We start from the raw sequence: 23,480 nt of genomic DNA on the forward strand, positions 1-23,480 counted from the left end.
GATTACAAGTTGATGCGGGGATTACAAGTCGACGTGGGAATCACAAGTTGACGTGGGAATCACAAGTTGACGTGGGAATCACAAGTCAACGTGGGAATCACAAGTTGACGTGGGAATCACAAGTCAACGTGGGAATCACAAGTGGACATGGGAATCACAAGTGGACGTGGGAATCACAAGTGGACGTGGGAATTACAAGTTGATGCGGACAATTCCCCCATTTTTTCCTTCGTTCATAGAAAAGTTGATTTGAAGTACAAGAGAAGCTAAATGAACTATATAATCAGCAAAAAAATAAAACAGTTGAGGTGTTAATTCCTCCTCGGTGGACATGCTCCAGGCATGATGGAGGTGATCTCCAGGCTGAAGAGATCAAACTAAACATTGTGAAAGTTGAAGGAAGTTACTAGTCAGGAATACCTGTAAAAACAGGTACAAATCAAAAATTCACTGGTTGTAAAAGTATTCAACCCCTTAGGTCAGTACTTGGTGGAAGCACCTTTTACAGCAATGACTGCTACGAGTGTTTGTGGGTAGATCTCTACCAGCTTTACACAGTGAGATGGTGAAATCTTTACCCATTCTTCATGTGAAATTGCTCTAGTTGTGCCAAGTTTGATGGGGATCGTCGATGGACTGCAATCTTCAAGTGTCACCATAAATGTTCAATTAGGTTTACATCAGGACTTTGGCTGGGCCACTCAAGAACATTTATTTTAATCTTATTCAGCCACTCCAGTGTGGCTTAAGCTTTGTGCTTTGGATCATTGTCCTCCTGAAATCTGAATCTCCTACCTAGTTTCAGATTCATGACTGACTCAAGCAGGTTTTCATCAAGGATTCTCATGTACTTTACACTGTCCATTGTCCCTTCTGTCCTGACAAGCTTGCTTGCTAGTCCCTGATGATGAAAAATACCCTATAACATGATGCTGCCACCAACATGCTTCACAGTAGGGATGGTGTTGACTGGGTGGTGTGTAGTGTTGGGTTTGCACCAAACATAATGCCTTGAATTTAGACCAAGAAGTTGAATTTTTGTCTCGTCTGACGACAAAACTTTTCTCCACATGCCTGCAGTATCATTAAGATGCTTTATTGCAAACTCCATGTGAGCTTTTAGATGTGTCTTGTTCAGTAATGGCTTCTTCTTGCCACCTGTCCATAGAAACCAGCTTTGTGAAGGGAACGGGATATTGTTGATTGATGAACACCAATATCTGTCCCAGACATGGAGTCTTGCAGATCTTTCAAAGTCATTGTTGGATTGACAGTAACATCTCAATACAGTTTCCTGCTTGTTCGGCCACTGAGTTTGGATGGGTGACCTGAGCTGTATAGAGTCTGGGTGGTATGATACGTCTTCCACTTCTTCATGATGGATTCCACCGTACTCAAAGGGGTAATGAGTGACTTTGATATCTTCTTATAACCTTCTCCTGGACAGAGCTTCTCCACCACTTTATGTCCGACTTCTTTGGAAAGCTCCTTGCTCTTCATGTTTATCTTGTTGAGTGACCCAAGGAGTTGCACCTTAAAACTACTTAGATAAGTGGGGGAGCTTAATTGTTACCTTAAACCACTAAATGCAAACAGGTAAAACATATTACAATTATTTTGTCAGGTCAGGTCTGGGAGCATGTGCCAGAGCAGAGCAGAGCTGTGTCCACTTTCCGCCGGTACTCCAGGGGCCTCAGTCTGGCCATCACCCAGGCAGATGCCTGGCCCATCCCCATCTCCTTGAGATGCCGATCAACCTGCTGCAACCACGAGGCACGTGGTCTGCCCATTGGCCTCCTCCACTCCATCGGGCTCACCAGAAAGAATCTGGTGAGCAGGATCAGCGTCAGGAAAACGAGCCACATGTCCATACAGCCACAGCTGACACTCACGGACTATGCAGGTAACAAATCTCATTTGAGTCTCTCTCAGCAAACGCTCGTTGGACACAAAGTCCGACCAGCAAGAGCCAAGGATTCTGCGAAGATAACTGGTTCCAAAGGAATCAAGTCTCCATCTCAGATCCCTGGTCAGAGTCCAAGTCTCACATCCGCAGAGCAAGACTGGAAGCACCAAGGACCAGGAGACACAAACTTTCGTCCTGCACAGGTACCGACAGCGCCACACTCCATGATCCAGTGAATTCATGACTCCCCCGGTCTGACCCAGCCGTCTATTGACCTCTGGCTCACAGCCAGCAGAGACATAAATATCACTGCCAAGGTAAGTGAATCTCTCTATGACCTCAACATCCTCACAACAAACAGGTACAGACAAGAGAGCAGCATCCAAGATGTCATTGAAAGCCTGGATCGAAGTTTTGACCCAGGAAGCCCATAATCCCAGCGGCTCTGGCTCCTCGTTCAGCACCTCGAGGGCCCCCAAAAGGATATCCAGAGTCTCTGCAAAGATGACTGCATCATCTGTGAAATAATGGTCAGAGATCTTAACATTTCACCCAAACACCCAAATGATGCACTGCAGCTTGATCTCTCCGACAACCTCCCCAGAATCCAGTCCACACAAATGCTGAAAAGTGTGGGGGCCAGACCACACCTCTGATGAACTCCAGTAACAACTGGAAATAAGTCAAAGGTGGTATCACAGCATCTCACAGCACTCTCAGTACCAGAGTATAGTTCAAACATCAGATTGATTAGTTTTAGTGGCACCCCACGAAGACCAAGAATCCTCCAGAGGGCATCCTGATTCACCTAATCAAACGCTTTGCAGAGATCAACATAAGCTGCAAGCCGCCCCTGCCGAAACTCTCATCTGCGTTCGGTGAGGACACGAACAGCAAGAATACGGTCAATCGTTGAACTCTTTGGGATAAAGCCTAACTGCTCTGGGCGCTAGTACTGAAGCAGATGATGGCGAACCCCATGAAGAATTTTCTGAGAAAAGACCTTGCCCGGCACTGAGAGCACCGTCACCCCTCGGTAGATGTTGCAGCCCTGGCGATCACGCTTCCCTTTCCAGAATGGGACAAAAAGATCCCTCTTCCAGTCAGTTGGGATGATGCCTGTGTTGTAGGGAGAGCACAGAACTGCATGCAACGACACGATTACAGCGTTTCCACCAGCCTTGACAAGTTCTGCATGGATGTCACGGATCCCTGGAGCTTTACCCCATTTCAACCGGTTCACCGCAACCTGTGTTTCCACAAATGAAGTGGACCACAGTTGATTGGAGGGTCAGCAATAGGGATAGTAACACCCCTGACATCCAACTCAACAGATGGTGGATCACCCTGGTGCAGCGGCTCAAAGTAACCAGCCCAGCGGGCCTTCACTCCGGACTCCTCTGTCAAGAGCCCACCACCCTCCACTCGAACTGCAGTACACCAAGGGATGGGCTTAGAGGAACGCAATGCGCAAATTCCCCTGCAAGCAGGACAACATTCACTTCACCATAGGTGATACTCTACCCCTTCACAGATTCCCCACACATAGGCCTCCTTGTTTACCCTCAGCAAACGCACAGTTTTACGCTTCAACTCCCTGAACAGCTAAGCTTTACGACTTTGGTCAATGGTATCCAGTGTCATTTGAGAGACAAAATTCTTCCTTGTCCGAAGGTGAGTTCCAAGACATCCATCAACATCAAGGATGGTGGTCTTGAAGGCACTCCAGAACTCTTCAGGATCCCACAAAGCACCCAGACCTCCCAAATCCCCACTCTTTCGGCTCACAAACTCCTCAGATACCCTCTCATCCTTGAGCTTGCCAACATCCAGCCTAATCTGGGATGGTACCATTCTCCCAGATTTAAGGTGCAGCTTCAGAGTTGCTAGAACAAGCCTGTGGTTGGTATTGAGGAACTGAGCACTCCCTGCAGTTCTGGATCATCTTCCAGCGACCATCAATGAGCACATGATCAATCTCCTTTGCCCCCACCACCAGCGTTGTAATACCAACTCCAGTGATGAGTCTGTGTGTGCTGAAGCCATGAACCAGCCACCCTAAATCCATTACTTCTTGCAAAGTCAAGGAACTTAGTGCTATTCTGGCTCACAGTTCCAGATCCATGGGGACCAACACACATGTCTCATAACCATCCCAATGTGTTCCAGTCGATACATTGAAATTCCCTAAGACAAGAAAAGCATCTCACCTGGGGCACTGATCAACCACAGACTTGAGCGTGGCATAGAATGCGTCCTTCTCAGTGAGATTACTCGCATCAATCGGAGCATAAACAGAGACCATTGAAATAACACCCAAGGAGTGATGAATCCTTCATCTCATAATACACTTGTTGACTGGTGTTACCTCAATTATCATTGGAGTCAGCTTATTGGATGCAGCTACAGCAACTCCTTGGGGCATGGTAACCATCAGAGCAACCAGATCAATTGTAGGTGAAACCACCTGCCATGATCTCGCCACAATCCGGTCTCCGAACCTCAGAGAATGCTGCAATACCGACGTTCAAACGCTTGAGCTCAGATGATAACAGAGACAGGTGATCATCCTCCATTAGGGATAGGATACTCCAGGCACCCACCCAAAGGGACTGCCTCAGGTTAACTCAAGGACACTGCCATCTGGTGGACGACACCGCAGCACCACCCTGATGCACACTACCGTAATCTGATCCGGGAAGGTTACCGCATGATTTTCCTCCGATCAAAGAGTGGGGGTCCCGAAGGCTTTGCCCAAATTCCGTCATCCGGTGAGCTGCCTTGTGAAGGGAAGCTGCACAGGATGTATTCCCACGGAGTGGGTTTTCAATTTTCTTTGCATTTTTCTTGAGTCTTGTGGAACGAAGGGTTTTACGGTGGCCAGAGTGCAAATCCTGCCACCAATCTCCTAAAAAAAAAAGTAATCCAACTGCAGGAGGATGTCCGCAGACACAGTTGGGCACTTGATATGGATGGCCATTGGCTTACAAGGAGCTCCTCCGCCCTTTGACAGGTTTTGTTTTTAATCCTGCTGGCTGTCCATATGGATACACCCTCCTCACCGGAAAACTTGGTGGGGGAGACGGTTTAGTCGCTGACAACCCGACCATGAAACAGGTTAGTACAGGTTTGCATGGTACCTGGAGCAAGTCACAGATCTAATCTGACCTGACCTGACAACCAGTACCTTGCGTGGTTGCCATAAAAGGTGAAGCGATGAGCAATTGAGAGAAGCAACATGGAGGACGTCTTGGAGGTAAACCAGAGATCCAGCTCCAGCAGTGTACGGAGCCTTGGAGTGGCAGAGTGCTGTGCACAGCAGAGACAGGCTGCGACGGCTTAATGAACCTTGATATCATTGGGCGCACGTTCACCCCAGACCTGTTTGATGCAATGCACCTTGCTGGTATTCGGATTCACTCCTGCTGGCAGACTGGTTGTGCTCACGAAGAGCCAACGCCGGACTCGGCAAAAAAACCCCTTTGTTGGCAAATTGAGCAGAATCAATGTGAGGCCTGAGATCTGCCACCAACCAGTCCACCAAAAACCCCTCAAAAACTGGAAAAAAAAAAACAAAAAAAAAACAAGCAGTCATAGACTGGTACTTACGAAATCGTCAACTTGACCTCTGACCTTGTCTAATAAAAGCTGTCTCTAGAGAAGGTCGCGACGCAAACCAGAAGTTTCTACGATGCTTCTGTACCAAACCATCAAAAATCGAATGTTTGACCTCAATGTGACCTTGACCTTTGACCGATTTTGACCAAAATCTAATCAGCGCTAGCCATCACCCTCCTGAATCACGTGGTGTAATTTGACATTGGTAACTTCTTCCACTCTCGTGTTATCGTGCCTACAAACAAACACACAAACACACACACAAACGCACACACAAACACACAAACAGATGATGGAAGTCATCAATATACTTACGAAATCTTTAGATTTCGGAAGTAAAAACTGGAGTGACTGACATTGGTCGTCATTGCTTGTACTCGGTTACTTTAGGCTCTTTGGTGCAGCACAGACCAAGGCATTCTTCCATTTGTTTGGGAAAAATCCCCTTTGTAAACATTTGTTTAAAATTGTGGTGAGAGGACCTGATATCTCATAGGAAAACTCTTTGATCAATCGGGTTAGCACATCGTTCGGATGAGGTGCTTTCGACACATAAAGCTGTTGCAGATGCATATAAACCTCATGTCTACTAATCACTAGGGGAGGAAAAGGTGCGGGAAAATACGAGGGCAAGCTGGAAAGGTCATGAGCTGATAACACACATTTCACGAGTATTTGCACTGAGTTAAGTTCATTAACCAAATCATGAGATGTCTTGTCTGCTTCTGATAACTGGGGAGATATATTTTTGAAATCAATCAGATTTATAATTTTTTGTGCGATTTACCAGGTTTCACTAATTTCAGGTATTCAATCTTCTGCTTATAGAAGATTTTTATTTTTTTTGCGTTTTTTTTCTATTTCTCTTTGAAATAAATTACAAAGTTGTTTCAGCAGGACATTGTTGCCCTGTTTGTATGATGCAACTCGTCTCGAGATCAGGCAACTGAGATTGCTGGTCAGCCATGGCTCGTCTGCGGATTTATGCCGAATGCCAGATTCGGAAAATAATTGTCTCTACTGGCTAGTTATGGGAACTATGAAGCTAAACCGCCATCAAATCGGGATCATCAATATTGACTCTAATTCATGCCACTGATACCGAATAACTGCATCAGAGTGGCGACCCATCCAGGATTGTACCCAATAGCCCAGGAGACTGCTTCAGCAGCACCGGCGCTCTGTACAGAGTATGGTTCCAGTGGATGGATGGATACCAAGTTACCCATTGTCCGAATGATCTCATGGAGGACTCACGAAATGATGTTCAAGTAAACCGTTTCCTTTCCTGGGCTGGATTGACTGATGTGGATGGACGACAACAGTACAGTGGTGGCACATACAACGGGTTCAGCATGGTGTTCAGGAATGCTCATAAATATACAGTATTGTCCAATATTGAGTCTCCTCTTGTAGGTTACTTCACCACCTGTGTCATCAGCATATGGTGCTCAATGCCATCAGTACATAATTCATTAAAATCGCCCATAACAAGAACAGCAGCCCTTTCTGTGGAGTTTTCCAGGTCAGCAATATGCACTATATGGTCGACAATACATTGCTGATACGGCGAATGAGGAGGTGCATATACAACGAAGGAATAAATGTTAATTTGAAGGTGTATGAAGGCCAATGATGTCAGCTTAATCCAGAGGATTTCTTGGTAAGCAGGCACACAAAATCGGCAAATATTATGCTGGATCTCACATCACTACAGACATCGAAGGCAACTCCTGCGTGTTCCATACGATCTCAATGATATCGATGAAAATTGGACAGTTGGTAAGAAATGGATAGTTTATTTGAAGAAAACAGCGTCTCGGTTCTTAATATGAGATGGATGTTGTGCTGTATAGCCAGAGTTGCTTCAAAGTCATCAAACTGGTTACACAAAGATTTATCATTAACCAGGAGTACTGCTGGCAAGGATGGCACAAGTTGATGTTGCACTTTCTTAACATTGCACAGAATCCGTAGCCTGTCAGCTGGATGATGTAGCTGGTTCCGTGGTGTGGACGTGGTTGGACGACTCATATCGATCGTCGCATATGGAGAACTCTTTGATCAACCATGTGCACAAATAGCCGACAATATGTAATCTGCACGTGGTCCTTCCACACGGCACGTTGTACTCTGCACACGGCACGTCGTACTTTGCACGTGCTCAAAAATTGCCGACTGGTAGCCTGGCGGCCGTTTTAGTTGTTTTTAAAATAAATTAATTAATAAAACTGTCTTGAACACGTCTTCAACTGTATTATTCCATGATATATTTCTGCTTGTATCGATGAAGTTAATATTTTGCATAAGATGTTATACTTGAGCTCCGCAAGCATAGAATGCATTGAGTGTTGGTAAATTATACTAATTGCTGTTATAAACAACGAATTGAGTCACCCGATCAAGATCTGGTTATTTGGACTACGTGTAGTGAAGCATCAAGAAGGCTGACATGATAGGCTGGAGGTTTCACAGGCAGGGTGAGAGGTGGGCGTACTTCACATGACATACGATGCAAGGTAGCCAAAGACGTCATTATTTCATGTTTTAAAAACAACTTGCGGGTCATGTGATGTCACCCGAGCCATTAACGAACCGTTGCAAGCCATGTGGCCTGAATATCTCCAAGTCCATCACCATGGCTGTGACTGATGCGTCGTTTTTGTTCCGATTCTCGAGTCCACCTTTTCGATGCATTGCTCAAAAATCCTTTTTTCAAATAAAGTCCAACATGGAATGTAGTTTATCATAACTTTGTCAAATAAATATTTATCAAACGGGGCTGCTGGAAACGGCTTCTATCCTGAATAGAAGGAGCAGTTTCTTTGCAAAGCAGAAGTTACACTGAACATTAAAAAAAATACTCCAGAAGAGGCAGAAACCAACCCGAAATTTCCAAAAAGAGAAACCGCTGTTCCCCCCACCGGCACAGCTTTGCCTGGTCCGTAGCTGTCCCATACTGTCAGGCCCAGCTGTGCATTCCTCGGCAAGTCGGCATATCTCACGGGCAGTTTTATCCACTCGTTCCAGCTGCAGCCACCAGTCATGAATGGGGAATTAAACTTTTTTGCAGCCACATACAAATTCATATGTTCTCTGCATGATCGCGAAAGTGATACAAATACAAGGGTTCCTGAAAATAAACAACACAAAATTATTTTCTAACTTATTTGCAAGAATTTACCTGCATGTCACAAAGTCCCCCCTCTCCCAACCCCCCAACCCCCTCGCTGACACAAAATACAATTCATCATTTGCAATAAAATATTAAATTACACCATTGAATTAGCTCTTGCTATCTTGCTGGTAACCCATCACCTGAGGTTAACATAGTGTCATGGTTATGAGCAGGCAGTCATTTGGAATTTAATTGAATGAAAGCCTGTGAATTGCAAACATCACAAGAGCTTGTGGTCGACTGCGCTGTCATATTTCCAAAGATGAAATGTCCCGCTATGCGTGCACACCTTTTTGTGATCTCCTCTGTGTCGTAAAACAAAGTAGTAGTCAACTGGTTTAATTGATTCGAAAGAGAAAACGATAGTTTTGATAAGTTTACATGGTTAGAAAGACAAACAGCAACATCTGTGATGTGTTAGATATTTTGCTCCCTTTGCACAATGAAAACAAAACAAAATAAAATAGTAAATGTAACTGGCGTTTAAAAAATTACAATATAGTACAATAAACCCTTAAATATCGTGGGGTTATGTTCCTAGAAATGCCACAATAGTTAAAACCAACTTCTTATGGGAATAAGACGGTTAGGTTCCGAGGCTTCCAGAACATATAGAGGAAGGTGGGCGACAGCCAAAAAATAAACACATCACAATTTAAATAAACATGTAAAATAAATATACAATTGGCTTCACGATGAAGTCTCCTTCTGTGATGAAGCAGATTAAATGCAGCCCTACCCTTCTGTAATTTGTCGAAACACCCATATACCTTTCTCACTCTCAGATGTATCACAGTTTTCAGAGCGTTGATGTAACCGACGCAACTTTCTGAACAAGGACTATACTGGATGGTTTTGCCATTGCTTTCCCAGCTGGAGTTTGCTCCTCGTGGTGTCAGCAATAGCTCACACCCTCTGAAAAGGACACGTCCTTTTGGTCCTTTTCTTAGTTCACCACCAGCTGCAGTTTTCCTCTTGGAGCCATGGTTAAAAATCATCCAGGGTAACAATGAAATAAAACAAAGGAATTGATTACGAGCACACGGAAGATTACTTGGAACATCGTGTTGACATAGAGAGGTGCAGTACAGTACTGTACACACTGCGTGTCCCAGCACTTGCACCGCAGCAGCGTCGCTGATTTACAATTGTGTGTGTGAAGTCAAAACTGTTGACAACAATCATTTATTTTCTCCATCGTTTTACCCTTCCGAGTTATTATTAACGGTTTACGAGAAACAACAAAAGGTTCGTGGTGCAAGATAGCCATCACAGATTAGCTCAAAAACCACGATTGGTCGAAATTAAACCCTGCGATAACCAAATCGATGCATAAGAGGTTGCCCGCGATTGGTCAAAACCGGCGATATTTAAGGGTTTGATGTACAGTGGACTCTTGACAGGTTGAATAAATATGTTCTGCAACCATTCAAATTGGCAGAACTTTGAATCAGCAAACTTGATCGATTGGTTTGTTCATTCATTTACGTCGTCATGAATTACTTGGAGTTCCACACTGAATCTCACCAATTTCAGTGCAGAGTAAAGTAGCATACACGAACAGATGTGGTTTTACTTACCATATGCTATATACAGTAAGTAGAAGTGATAGCTGCAACAAAAGAGGAGGAAAAAAAAAAGACAAAAAGAAGCCAGGCCTCTTCAAATTTTTTGGTATTCAAATTGGTGAGAACGGTCAACAGCGGGCCTCATTCAAAATAATCAATTTGAATTGTCAGTTATCGAATTATCAAGGGTCTGTATATGGTGAACATAAATATAACAAATAGAAGTAATTGTTGTGATAAACATTAAGTGGTGAAAGCATACTTCCATCGTGTGCTGAAGGCCTTGTAAGAGGTACGAATCGGCAGTCCCAGGGATTTACCATCTCCATACACTTGGCAAGTTACATAGAGGTCAGAGCATCCTTCTTCATACAAGCCTGAGAATTTGAGCATCGGATCTTCCAGCAGCTCTTTGAAACTCTGCTGTTCTCTCTTCCCTTCCAAGCTCCCTCTGAAAAATATAATTTTTTAATGAACAAAGTCAAAAAGGTGTACCAAGGGGTGACTTATTTGTCATCTTTTACTAAAAGGAGACATGTCCTCCATGTGTGTGTAACACACACAAAGAAGAGGAGAACAGGGAAAAGAAGAGAACAGGGAAAACAATAGGAGAGCGAATGGAGAAGAGGAGAGCGAAGGGAGAAGAGGAGGAGAGAAGAGGAGGAGAGCGAAGGGAGAAGACGAGAGTGAAGGGAGAAGAGGAGGAGAGCGAAGGGAGAAGACGAGAGTGAAGGGAGAAGAGGAGGAGAGAAGAGGAGGAGAGAAGAGGAGGAGAGAAGAGGAGGAGAGAAGAGGAGGAGAGAAGAGGAGGAGAGAAGAGGAGGAGAGAAGAGGAGGAGAGCGAAGGGAGAAGATGAGAGCGAAGGGAGAAGAGGAGGAGAGCGAAGGGAGAAGAGGAGGAGAGCGAAGGGAGAAGAGGAGGAGAACGAAGGGAAAAGAGGAGGAGAACGAAGGGAAAAGAGGAGGAGAACGAAGGGAAAAGAGGAGGAGAACGAAGGGAAAAGAGGAGGAGAACGAAGGGAAAAGAGGAGGAGAACGAAGGGAAAAGAGGAGGAGAACGAAGGGAAAAGAGGAGGAGAACGAAGGGAAAAAGAGGAGAAGAACGAAGGGAAAAAGAGGAGAACGAAGGGAAAAGAGGAGAACGAAGGGAAAAGAGGAGAACGAAGGGAAAAGAGGAGGAGAACGAAGGGAAAAGAGGAGGAGAACGAAGGGAGAAGAAGAAGAAGCACAACTGAGCTTTCATGGTTCCCACTGTGATAGAATAGTCAAAAATAAAATTTGGATCTCGTTAATAAAGGATTCCGGTTTCAAAAGTCCTTTCCAGAATTAAGATGCAGGAACGGGGAACTTAATGTAATGGTTACAACAGTGACGCTTATTGTTCTACGGAAGAACCCTTTAGAAGGATGAGGAAGGAGCACACAGAATTATTATATATAGTAATACTTCATAAAGCAACAGAAAATATATATAAAAGTACACAGAAGGAGCATCCAAATAACAACAACAATCACAGCTGTGATGACTCAGTAACTGGAACAGCACCTGGTAGACCGCATAGCTTTACAAGGTTGAACAGTTTACACTTTGTATCCCACTGATAGGCCTGATCTGCATCCGTACCTTAACAAAAATGTAATCAGCTTGTTGTAGTCGCCTACCCAACTCATCCACCAAGTTTCGTCCAAATCCGTCCACAACATTTTGAGATATCCTGCACACAAACAAACAGATAGACAGACAAACAAACAGACAGACGGACAGACAAGAGACAGAAAGGTGTGAAAAAAACATAACCTCCTTCACCTTTGGTGGCAGAGGTTAACAAAAAACCATAGTAGGCCTATAGACTATCTATCCCTCTCCACACGTCTACAGCACATTGACACACACTTTTCAACACTTTTTGCACAAACATCACACCCCAACAAGCCACTTTCATCAAAGGATTAAATGGATATGGCACTCCAGACTGTGCAAGAAGGGCTGAGCCACGGTGAGAAAAGGTAAGCCTTACCAGCTGACGAAGCTTTACCAGCCCCAACAGCAACATCAAGGTCGACCAAAGAGACGCCACATGGCACAGGAATAAACAACACTGCCGAAATAGGTGCTGTCCAACCTTTGGCGGTCGCCCCACCATGAGATCTCACTCGCCATGCTGTCAGGCTTCAAGGAGCAAATGGGTTTCGCTGGGAGATACAACGGTCCAAGGGCAGGCGAGCGGATCAAGCGAGCTCCAGACGTGGTGGAGTGAATAGGGTGGAGTGCAGAAGATGTGGTGGAGTGCAGAATAGGGCTTCTAAAAGTCTGAACCTGAGTCCAGAACAAAGCGCACCTGGGAACGGAGAGACCGAACGAGCTGGTGTCTGCAGAAGGAACTGGTGGCTGGAGAACATACGAGAGCGAGCGAGATCCAGTGCCATGCAGAAGGGCAAATCCAGGGGAGAGCGCATCGTCCAGAAACACTGACTTAAGCAATCTTTTTCTTCTATCTCTGTTCTTCCACGTTCCCTTTGGACGCACGAGCAATCAACGCAAAGCAACAAATGTCCTTTACAGGACTCACCGATTGTTGCACCTCATGCCATTTTATCTAATGCCACACGCATTCACCGTTGCATCTCTCAAAACAGTTTGCATTGCACCTTTCTCGCCTCCCATATTTGGACCCACGTGAACCCCCAGCTCGCGTGCAGGTGAGCAAGAAACTGCAAATACGCCCCGTCGTATTCTCTTCTTTCTCTATCCCTTTCTGTCGTTTTGTTTCTTGGAATGACTGTGGCACCTGTTCACATCTGCGAAAGTGAATGACAACGAGGGGCTTATGTGCATAACATCAGGATTTCTCGACTGTGACACCGGTTGTATACAAGTAATTTTTTCTAAATCAATAGAAATCTTTTCCAAACTGTCCGTTTGTCTGCTCCTATTGGTTAGATATCGTGTGCAGTAGCAGGGAGTTCATCTCAACCGTTCTGAAATGGGTAGTCATTAGCTGGCGTGTCCACCTACGGTAACGCTCGGCCGTATCTTTATCAAGGTGGCAAAGGATCATCCAGGAAGGCAAAGCGGGATTTGGACGCTGGACGTGACCTAAAGTAAGTATCTCAGACGTTGTCTGTGGTTCCTTAGCAATCAGTCACGCCGCGGAGTTATCCGCAGTTTGTCGGCCGGTAAGTGCATCTGAGAACTCCCCTACTCGAGGTGAATCTGTAACAATACATATACACATATACATATACATGCATACAGATACAGATACAGCGGTGAGATAAAGTTTGTGAACCCTTTAGAAATTCCTGTATTTCTGCATAAATTTGACCTAAAATGTGATCAGATCTTCATCAAGTCTTAATAATAGATAAAGAGAACTGAACCTGATTAAACAAATAGCACACACACACAAAAAAAAAAAATATATATATATATATATATATATGTATATATATACTTTTTCATTTATTTATTGATTGAGCAAAATGATCCAACATTCAATTTCTTTGTCAGAAAAAGTATGTGAACCTCGAGGTTAATCAGCTCAATTAAGGGGCTAATTACAGTCAGGTGTTTCAATCATTTGGGATGACAATCAGGAGTGAGTTTGGGTGGCCTTGTCCAACATGACAAAAATAATCTTTGTTCATCACCGTCAGGGTCTGGTCTTCACCACACAGGTTTGTGGAGGGCGTGTCATGCCCGATCAGAAGAGCTTTCAGAGGATCTCAGAAAAAGAGTTATCGATGCTCATCGGTCTGGAAAGGGTTACAAAACCATTTCTAAAGATGTTGGGCTCCACCAATCCACTGTCAGGCAGATCGTGTACAAATGGAGAAAATTCAACACCATTGTTACTCTTTCCAGGAGCGGTCATCCAATGAATATCACTTCAAGAGCAAGGCGTACAATAATCCAGGAGGTCACAAATAACCCCAGGGTAACGTCTAAGGATCGGCAGACCTCTCTTGCTTTGGCAAATGTCAATGTTGATGAGTCCACCATCAGGAAACGGTGAACAAGAATGGTGTGCACGGGAGGATAGCAAGGAGGAAACCACTGCTCTCCAAGAAGAACCACCCGTATCAAGTTTGCCAAAGACCACCTGGATGATCCTTCTGGACCATCCAGGTGGCATGTCTACCTGCATCGCTATTGGAAGAATGTTCTGTGGACAGATGAGTCGAAAGTGTAATTTTTTTGGCTTAAATGAGAAACGTTATGTTTAGCGAAAACCAAACACGGGATTCCAACATAAGAACCTCCTCCCAACCGTGAAGCATGGCGGTGGGAGTATCATGATTCTGCGGCCGTTTCGCTGCCTCAGGACTGGGACGGCTTGCCATCATTGACGGAACCATGAATTCTGGGTTGTAGCAGCAAATTCTACAGGAGAATGTCAGGGCATCCATTCGTGAGCTGAAGTTTAACAGAAAGTGGGTTATTCAGCAAGACAACAATCCTAAACACACAAGTAAATCTAGAACAGAATGTCTGCAGCAGGAGAGATTTTGCGTTTTGGAACGGCCAAGTCAAAGTCCAGACGTTAACCCATTCGAAATGTTGTGGGAGAACATGAAGCGAGCAGTTCATGCAAGAAAGTCCCCAAATATATCTCAGTTGAAGCAGTTCTGTAAGGAGGAATGGGTCAAAATTCCGACAAGCCAAATGTGCAGGACTGATCAAGAGTTACAGAGAACGTTTGGTTGAAGTTATTGCTGCTCAAGGGGGTGCAACCAGTTAATGAATGGAGAGGTTCACATTCTTTTTCTGACAAGAGAGGGGGAGGGGGAGGGGGAGGGGGAGGGGGAGAGGGAGGGATGCAAATTCTCGATGTAAAAGCGTATCGTGTAGCACTGCTCCAGGTGGGGGAGGGTATTACAAGTCTGCACCCTTCACAGTACACAGTATTCCTATTTTGAATTTTCAGCAGTAGGTATGTTTTTTCTTCATGCACATAACTTCATGGGTTCTTTCTATTTTTCTTTTTGGGAGCGAATGAGGCAGCTGTCAGTTGCCTATACACCACCCAAATAAAGCATAACATAACATTGTTTGCCAACCTCCCTCTTATCTTCCATTATTTTATTTTTTTTTGTGTGTCTGGGTCTCTGGGTATTCCCATCAATGATGCGACCGGTGGTATTTGGTCGTAAATAATAAACATGCCCCTTTGTTGCTTTAGGTTTCAAAACGTGCATTTAGCAGGAATGATTATTAATTTCGGTTGGCCGTTGGGTTGAGTGGATATAAATGCGTTTCATTTGTTCATATATAATCACATCATTCAACAAAAAAGTGCAAAGCCATGACAATACTGAGGTACAACATACATCGATTTGGTTAAGGACGTCTGCAATCCCTTCACAGAAATACAAGAAAATGTAAACACAAAGGGGGCATTTGGTCCATCACGCCTGTAGCATGTCCACCTCCGTCACGCCTGTAGCATGTCCACCTCCGTCACGCCTGTAGCATGTCCACCTCCATCACGCCTGGAGCATGTCCACCTCCATCCATCACTTCTGTAGCATGTCCACGTACATCATGCCTGTAGCATGTCCACGTACATCACAGCTGTAGCATGTCCATCTCCATCTATCACTTCTGTAGCATGTCCACCTCCATCACGCCTGTAGCATGTCCACCTCCATCACGCCTGTAGCAAGTCCACCTCCATCCGCCTGTAGCATGTCCACCTCCGTCACGCCTGTAGCATGTCCACCTCCATCCATCACTTCTGTAGCATGTCCACGTACATCATGCCTGTAGCATATCCATCTCCATCTATCACTTCTGTAGCATGTCCACCTCCATCACGCCTGTAGCATGTCCACCTCCATCACGCCTGAAGCATGTCCACCTCCATCCGCCTGTAGCATGTCCACGTACATCACGCCTGTAGCATGTCCACCTCCATCCGCCTGTAGCATGTCCACGTACATCACGCCTGTAGCATGTCCACGTACATCACGCCTGTAGCATGTCCACGTACATCACGCCTGTAGCATGTCCACCTCCATCACGCCTGTAGCATGTCCACATACATCACGACTGTAGCAAGTCCACCTCCATCCATCCATCATGCCTGTAGCATGTCCACCTCCATCACGCCTGTAGCATGTCCACATACATCACGACTGTAGCAAGTCCACCTCCATCCATCCATCACGCCTGTAGCATGTCCACCTCTCCCACCACTGTAAGACATAATATCGTGTGATATTTCATGTCTACCGACCAAATACGGACCAAGACGTGACAGCCAGGTCCACATCCACACCCACATGGCAGAGACAGCATCCACCTCACCAGAACGGCAGTTTAGAACCAAACCCATCCCAGTCAGCGATGGAACCCAGACGGGATGGAAATGGCGCTCAATCACGACCATGTTATCTCCGGGGATCAAGACCATGTTATCTCCGGGGATCACGACCATGTTATCTCTGGGGATCAAGACCATGTTATCTCCGGGGATCACGACCATGTTATCTCCGGGTATCACGACCATGTTATCTCCGGGTATCACGACCATGTTATCTCCGGGGATCACGACCATGTTATCTCCGGGGATCACGACCATGTTATCTCCGGGGATCACGACCATGTTATCTCCGGGTATCAAGACCATGTTATCTCCGGGGATCAAGACCATGTTATCTCCGGGGATCAAGACCATGTTATCTCCGGGGATCAAGACCATGTTATCTCCGGGGATCACGACCATGTTATCTCCGGGTATCACGACCATGTTATCTCCGGGTATCACGACCATGTTATCTCCGGGGATCACGACCATGTTATCTCCGGGGATCACGACCATGTTATCTCCGGGGATCACGACCATGTTATCTCCGGGGATCACGACCATGTTATCTCCGGGGATCACGACCATGTTATCTCCGGGTATCAAGACCATGTTATCTCCGGATCATCAAGACCATGTTATCTCCGGGGATCAAGACCATGTTATCTCCGGGGATCAAGACCATGTTATCTCCGGGGATCAAGACCATGTTATCTCCGGGGATCACGACCATGTTATCTCCGGGTATCACGACCATGTTATCTCCGGGTATCACGACCATGTTATCTCCGGGGATCACGACCATGTTATCTCCGGGGATCACGACCATGTTATCTCCGGGGATCACGACCATGTTATCTCCGGGGATCACGACCATGTTATCTCCGGGTATCAAGACCATGTTATCTCCGGGGATCAAGACCATGTTATCTCCGGGGATCAAGACCATGTTATCTCCGGGGATCAAGACCATGTTATCTCCGGGGATCACGACCATGTTATCTCCGGGTATCACGACCATGTTATCTCCGGGTATCACGACCATGTTATCTCCGGGTATCACGACCATGTTATCTCCGGGTATCACGACCATGTTATCTCCGGGGATCACGACCATGTTATCTCCGGGGATCACGACCATGTTATCTCCGGGGATCACGACCATGTTATCTCCGGGGATCACGACCATGTTATCTCCGGGTATCAAGACCATGTTATCTCCGGGTATCAAGACCATGTTATCTCCGGGGATCACGACCATGTTATCTCCGGGGATCACGACCATGTTATCTCCGGGGATCACGACCATGTTATCTCCGGGGATCACGACCATGTTATCTCCGGGGATCACGACCATGTTATCTCCGGGGATCACGACCATGTTATCTCCGGGGATCACGACCATGTTATCTCCGGGGATCACGACCATGTTATCTCCGGGGATCACGACCATGTTATCTCCGGGGATCACGACCCGAGTTTTCACACCGAGTGTTTCAATCAAAGAGCGAGAACATCGTTAAAAACGGTTCATCCGATCTTCATGTCTCGTGTCGATCTCCTTACTCACATCTTCAGCTGCACATTCAGGTCCAGATCACAGCTGTACACGTACAGAAACCTGTTCGACTCCGCCATGATATCGCTTCGAAAGATGCGTCAACTACTCCAGGCCGGAAATATCTTTGGTAATTACAATGTCGGAATCAAACTCCAGGAGTCAAGATACATATTCGTTCTCACAGGAAATCACACAGTTTACTACATCAGTAAATTATCTAAATAACGATGTGTGCGCGAAGGTAGAAGTGATAATTAATCTAATTCTAAAGAAAGAGCCGCTTGTTGTAATAATACAAGAACTGAAATCGCGGAAACTCCTCAAGACACACAACCCGGAAGTAGTTCTCTGAAAGCTTCCTGTTTTGAATGGCGCCAGCATGCTAAGGTGCGGGTTCTTCTTCTTCTTATTCTGGAAGTCTCCTCTTCTTCTTCTTATGAATATTCCTCTTCTTCTTCTTCTCTTATTGAAAATCATGACGTCTTCAGAGCCGCGAGACTCTATATAGGCCACGCTTCGAAAGGAAGGTGACAGTCGGGAAGTAGTTCTGCAAACAGAACTCGGAACTTTTCGGTTTCCTTCTCAGTTTGTTCCGCAGATTTGATCCCGGATCACGCAAATGTCCGCAGATTTTGACAACAAATGCCTGATTGCTCTGACAGGCCGAAAGAGCCGTTCCCCTCGGTGCCTCCTGCACCCCCACCCCCCCCCAACCAAAAGAGACCGCCATGTTGTTAAGCGGTGTCGAGCACTCCGTTCCGTTGGATGTTTGTCTGGATGTCAATTGCCCACAGGTCACAATTTTAAACCGATCTCCACCAAACTTCACTAAATGGTGGAGGTCATCATAAGCAACAAGCCTTTAGATTTTTACATCAGAAGGTCAACATAGGCCAAAGGTCAACAACTTCAGTGGTATTTCTAAAATCCTCAATTTTCATCCGATTCATTGAAATTTGAACAAGAGTTGCATGTCAGGTCACTGGATTCAAACACCCATTATTTTTGAGGTCGACATCAACCAAAAGGTCAAAATAGACCAAAGGTCAACAACTTCAGTGGTATTTCTAAAACCCTCAATTTTCATCCGATTCATTGAAATTTGAACAAGAGTTGCACATCAGGTCACTGGATTCAACCACCCATTATTTTTGAGGCCAAAAGATCAAACGGTCAACATGGACCAAATATTGAAAACTCTCAATTTCCATCCGATTCACTTGAAATTTGAACAAGAGTTGCATGTCAGGTCACTGGATTCAACCACCCATTATTTTTGAGGTCGACATCGACCAAAAGGTCAAAATAGGCCAAAGGTCAACAACTTCAGTGGTATTTCTAAAATCCTCAATTGTCATCTGATTCACTTGAAATTTGAACAAGAGTTGCACATCAGGTTACTGGATTCAACCACCCATTATTTTTGAGGCCAAAAGATCAAACGGTCAACATGGACCAAATATTGAAAACTCTCGATTTCCATCCGATTCACTTGAAATTTGAACAAGAGTTGCATGTCAGGTCACTGGATTCAAACACCCATTATTTTTGAGGTCGACATCGACCAAAAGGTCAAAATAGGCCAAAGGTCAACAACTTCAGTGGTATTTATAAAACCCTCAATTTTCATCCGATTCATTGAAATTTGAACAAGAGTTGCACATCAGGTCACTGGATTCAACCACCCATTATTTTTGAGGCCAAAAGATCAAATGGTCAACATGAACCAAATATTGAAAACTCAATTTCCATCCGATTCACTTGAAATTTGAACAAGAGTTGCATGTCAGGTCACGGGATTCAACCACCCATTATTTTTGAAGTCGACATTGACCAAAAGGTAAAAATATGCCAAAGGTCAACAACTTCAGTGGTATTTCTAAAATCCTCCATGTTCATCTGATTCACTTGAAATTTGAACAAGAGTTGCACATCAGGTCACTGGATTCAACCACCCATTATTTTTTAGGTCGACATCGACCAAAAGATCAAAATAGGCCAAAGGTCAACAACTTCAGTGGTATTTCTAAAATCCTCAATTTTCATCTGATTCACTTGAAATTTGAACAAGAGTTGCACATCTGGTCACTGGATTCAAACACCTATTAATTATTTTTAAGCCCTAAACATCAAATGTTCAACATGGACCAAATATTGAAAATTCTCAATTTTCATCCGATTCACTTGAAATTTGAACAAGAGTTGTACGTTAGGTTACTAAATTCAAACACCCATTATTTTTATGGTCAACTTTATTTTGGGGATTTCACAAGTATCGTGCTCTGCACGAGATGGCTTTCTTGTTTGTCTGGTTGTATGTCAACCACCGACAAGTGACAACTTTAAACCGATCTTCACAAAACTTCACCACCTGGTAGAGCTCATCATAAGCAAGAAACCCTATTTTTTCATCGTTGAAATTATCCAAATTACCAAATTGCAGTTTCCATGGCTAATGTTGTTTATTTGGATTTCACAAGTATCATGCTATGCACGACACCTTTCTTGTTTGTCTGTATAGGATGTGAGAAGGTGTATTTTTTTTTTGTTGTTTCCATAGTCGAGGCTTGTGGAAGAGCTAGCATGCTGAATGGATTAGGACGTAACAAGCAAAAACAGGATGCGAAGCACGCATGCATGGGGTGAACAAGTTGGACACAGAAGGAAACTTGAAGGAGGGAAAAGTGGAAAATTGGAGGAGGGATTTCGGTGGGGTTAACACGGGTAGAAAGGATCATGGTTTGGATTTGGGACAACCTCTGATGGTGGTGAACAGCGGTCTTGAAGACCTGAAGGGGAAGAATGAGACTGAAGAGGATCTGGAAGTCGATTCCACTAGTGGGGAAAAAAGACGAATTAATGATTGGAGGCAGTGTGACCACTCCTCATTTTCATAAATTCCAAGGTGAGCCAATGAAAAAAGCCAAGAATTCACAAGGTTTCAGAAAAGCGATGATAATAGAAAACCTATAGAAAACCAAGAAAAACCAGGTGAACAACGAATAGCCAAGATCTTGAGAAAAAAGCCAAAAAGCCAAAAGCCAACGCCTTCCAGATTCGCAACACTGATTGGAGGTGATCCTGGATTTAGGTAGTTTCACCAGAAAAGGGCTGATACTGGACCATGTGAGCTCTGCAGAAACATGGGGTCGGGGCTACATCCTCCATCAGCTTGATTGTCCACATTGTCATGGTTTGTGGATTTATGCAAAGGCCTCCCTACCACTTCGCCGTGAGGTCTTCCTTGAGGACACGACCCGAGTTTATTTGCTTTCGCCGAGCACATTTGCATTCTACTGACTACCTAGGTTTTTTGTATCGCTCTCCATCACCACCCAATTGTGCTATTTTTGATGCCATCGCTGATATAGTATTGCATGGCGCTGTCTCGACGTCCAACTGCTGACATTATGGTCTTTGGAGACTTTAATGTTCATCACAAAGAATGGTCGGTTCACTTTCACAGCACAGATGCTCCTGGTGTCGATGCATTTAACTTTGCCACATCACATGACCTTACTTAGATCATTTCAGCTCCGACTCATATTCCTGACCGAGTTACTGAGAGCAGGTATCTTCTTGATCCATTTCTGTGCTCAAATGCTGGGGATTGTTACTGCAAAAATTCTCCCCCCTCAGAAACTCTGATCATTTCAACATTGAAGTTCAGGTTTCTTACTCTTCACCGTCAACTGTTGTCCATCCTGTCCATCGAACCGTCTTCCAATATAGCGAGGCTGACTGGGATGGATGTCTTGCATGCTTTTCTTGCCAATGTTCACCATAACTCGATGTTTCATCACAACCCATCTGAAACCACCAAGGAAGTTACTGAGTAAACCCGTGTTGGTATCGACCTCTTCATCCCTTCTCGGACCTTCCCAATGAAAAAAAACCCACACTCTCAGAACATGGTTTACTCTGGATTGTTCTGCTGCCATCACCCATCGCAATCACTTTTTCAATCAGTATCATCGTGGTGGCGGCTTGAGTGAGGAACATCACTTGTTTCGCCTTGCGAGCAACCACCGTCAATGGCCATTGGAGAATGCTTAATGACAGCATGCAGAATCTGTTTGTGATTCCATCTCTAAAAACGACTGGATTCCAGAAATTTTTTTAGAGAATTGCTAACACCATTCACAATTGTAATCCATCATCGATTCCTGTCCGCTTTGAAAGCTCTGATGAGAAATCAGATCCTTACAACTATGGACCTATTAACCTTCCACCAATTGTGAGCAAAGTGATCAAATACTGTTGTAGAGCCGGGTATCGGCTGCGAGCACGACCGCTAGATGGAGCCGCAGAGTCGACTCCACCGAACACCCGGAATTTAGATCGTACCTTTCCGGAGAACTCCGAAAGGTACGGGTCCCTCACAGGACCGTGAATCGTCAAGACATCCACCACGTGGTACAGGGTTATTTTCCAATCTTCAAAAATACCTAGAAGACCACGTGGCGATCTAAGGAGGATTCACACCCTCGACGGCGCTCATACGGAATGAGCCACGAGTGTGCTCGAACCGTGTGTGACCCGAGCGGATGATCACCGAGATCCGTCGGTCCAAATGTTCCCTTATGGCGGCAACAATGGCCTTGCGAATTCTCCAACACGCGTCACACTAAGCCAATGGAGGAAACACAGCAACGAACTGATACATTTAACAAATGTATTGATTTATAATGTGGCAGGGGAGCACGCAAGAAGGCAGAGTTAACCGAATATAGGAGGAATGAAATGCAACTAATGTACAAGGAACTTAACAGTTTTACTTACTAGACTGGCGCCACAAACACACACACGTACACCCAAGAACCGGTGGCCACAGCCTTTATTGAGGCCTCCAGCTCGGAGGGAAAGGCGAGCTGAAGACCAGAGCCTGCCTCGGACCAGTCCACCTCGTGTGGTCTTCGAGCTGGGGGGGGTGGCGGAACTCAGACCTCTTGCGTGAGGAAAACACGCAACCACTCATGTGAGGCGAACGCGATCTCCACTCGTATCACCCGTTTCCCTCTCATTGTTCACCAATCGAGACACGACGCGCAACCCCTTGCAGTTCTTGTCGAGGAGGAGGAGGATCTCTTATCGAGGAAGAGGAGGATCTCTCAAGCTCTTTTTCACTGACAGAGACACGGCGCGCAACCGACGTGCGGTTCTTATGGAGGAAGGAGATCTCTTCGTCTGATCGTGCCACGCCCTTATTCCCCCTGTCCAGGGGGCAAGGGGACGCTTCCCCCTCCCCCTCACTGGACGGTTTTGGTGCGCAGAATCACTTGTCGCCCCGTCACTGGCCAAAACGAGCGGCAAGTCCGTCAATTGGCCTGGGGGCGTGGTGA

General features: G+C 45.3%; 1 protein-coding gene across 13 annotated transcripts in view; it reads right to left on the bottom strand.

Moving 5' to 3' along the window:
• The window catches only part of PIK3C3 (phosphatidylinositol 3-kinase catalytic subunit type 3), a 199,313-nt gene extending 180,825 nt beyond the window's left edge, over positions 1-18,488 (bottom strand). For 5 of the 13 annotated variants that reach the window (XR_015061976.1, XM_085896485.1, XM_085896481.1 and 2 more), the window contains exons 1-4: positions 12,288-13,068; positions 11,894-11,984; positions 10,533-10,721; positions 8,411-8,554 (exon numbers count right to left, since the gene is read on the bottom strand). Coding sequence is in view for 12 of the 13 variants with exons in the window: in XM_085896485.1 (XP_085752611.1) it covers positions 8,411-8,554; positions 10,533-10,721; positions 11,894-11,973 (413 nt within the window). In the remaining variant the exon portion in view is untranslated. Of the gene's footprint in view, positions 1-8,410; positions 8,555-10,532; positions 10,722-11,893; positions 11,985-12,287; positions 13,069-18,147 lie in introns of those variants that run through there. The other 8 variants (XM_085896489.1, XM_085896487.1, XM_085896479.1 and 5 more) reach the window with 7 other exon arrangements.
• Between the last annotated feature and the right edge of the window lie 4,992 nt (positions 18,489-23,480).

The sequence above is a fragment of the Eptatretus burgeri genome, chromosome 9, assembly GCF_056783735.1.
Source record: "Eptatretus burgeri isolate ZD-2024b chromosome 9, Ebu_testis_v1, whole genome shotgun sequence".
NCBI classification, from domain to species: domain Eukaryota; kingdom Metazoa; phylum Chordata; class Myxini; order Myxiniformes; family Myxinidae; genus Eptatretus; species Eptatretus burgeri.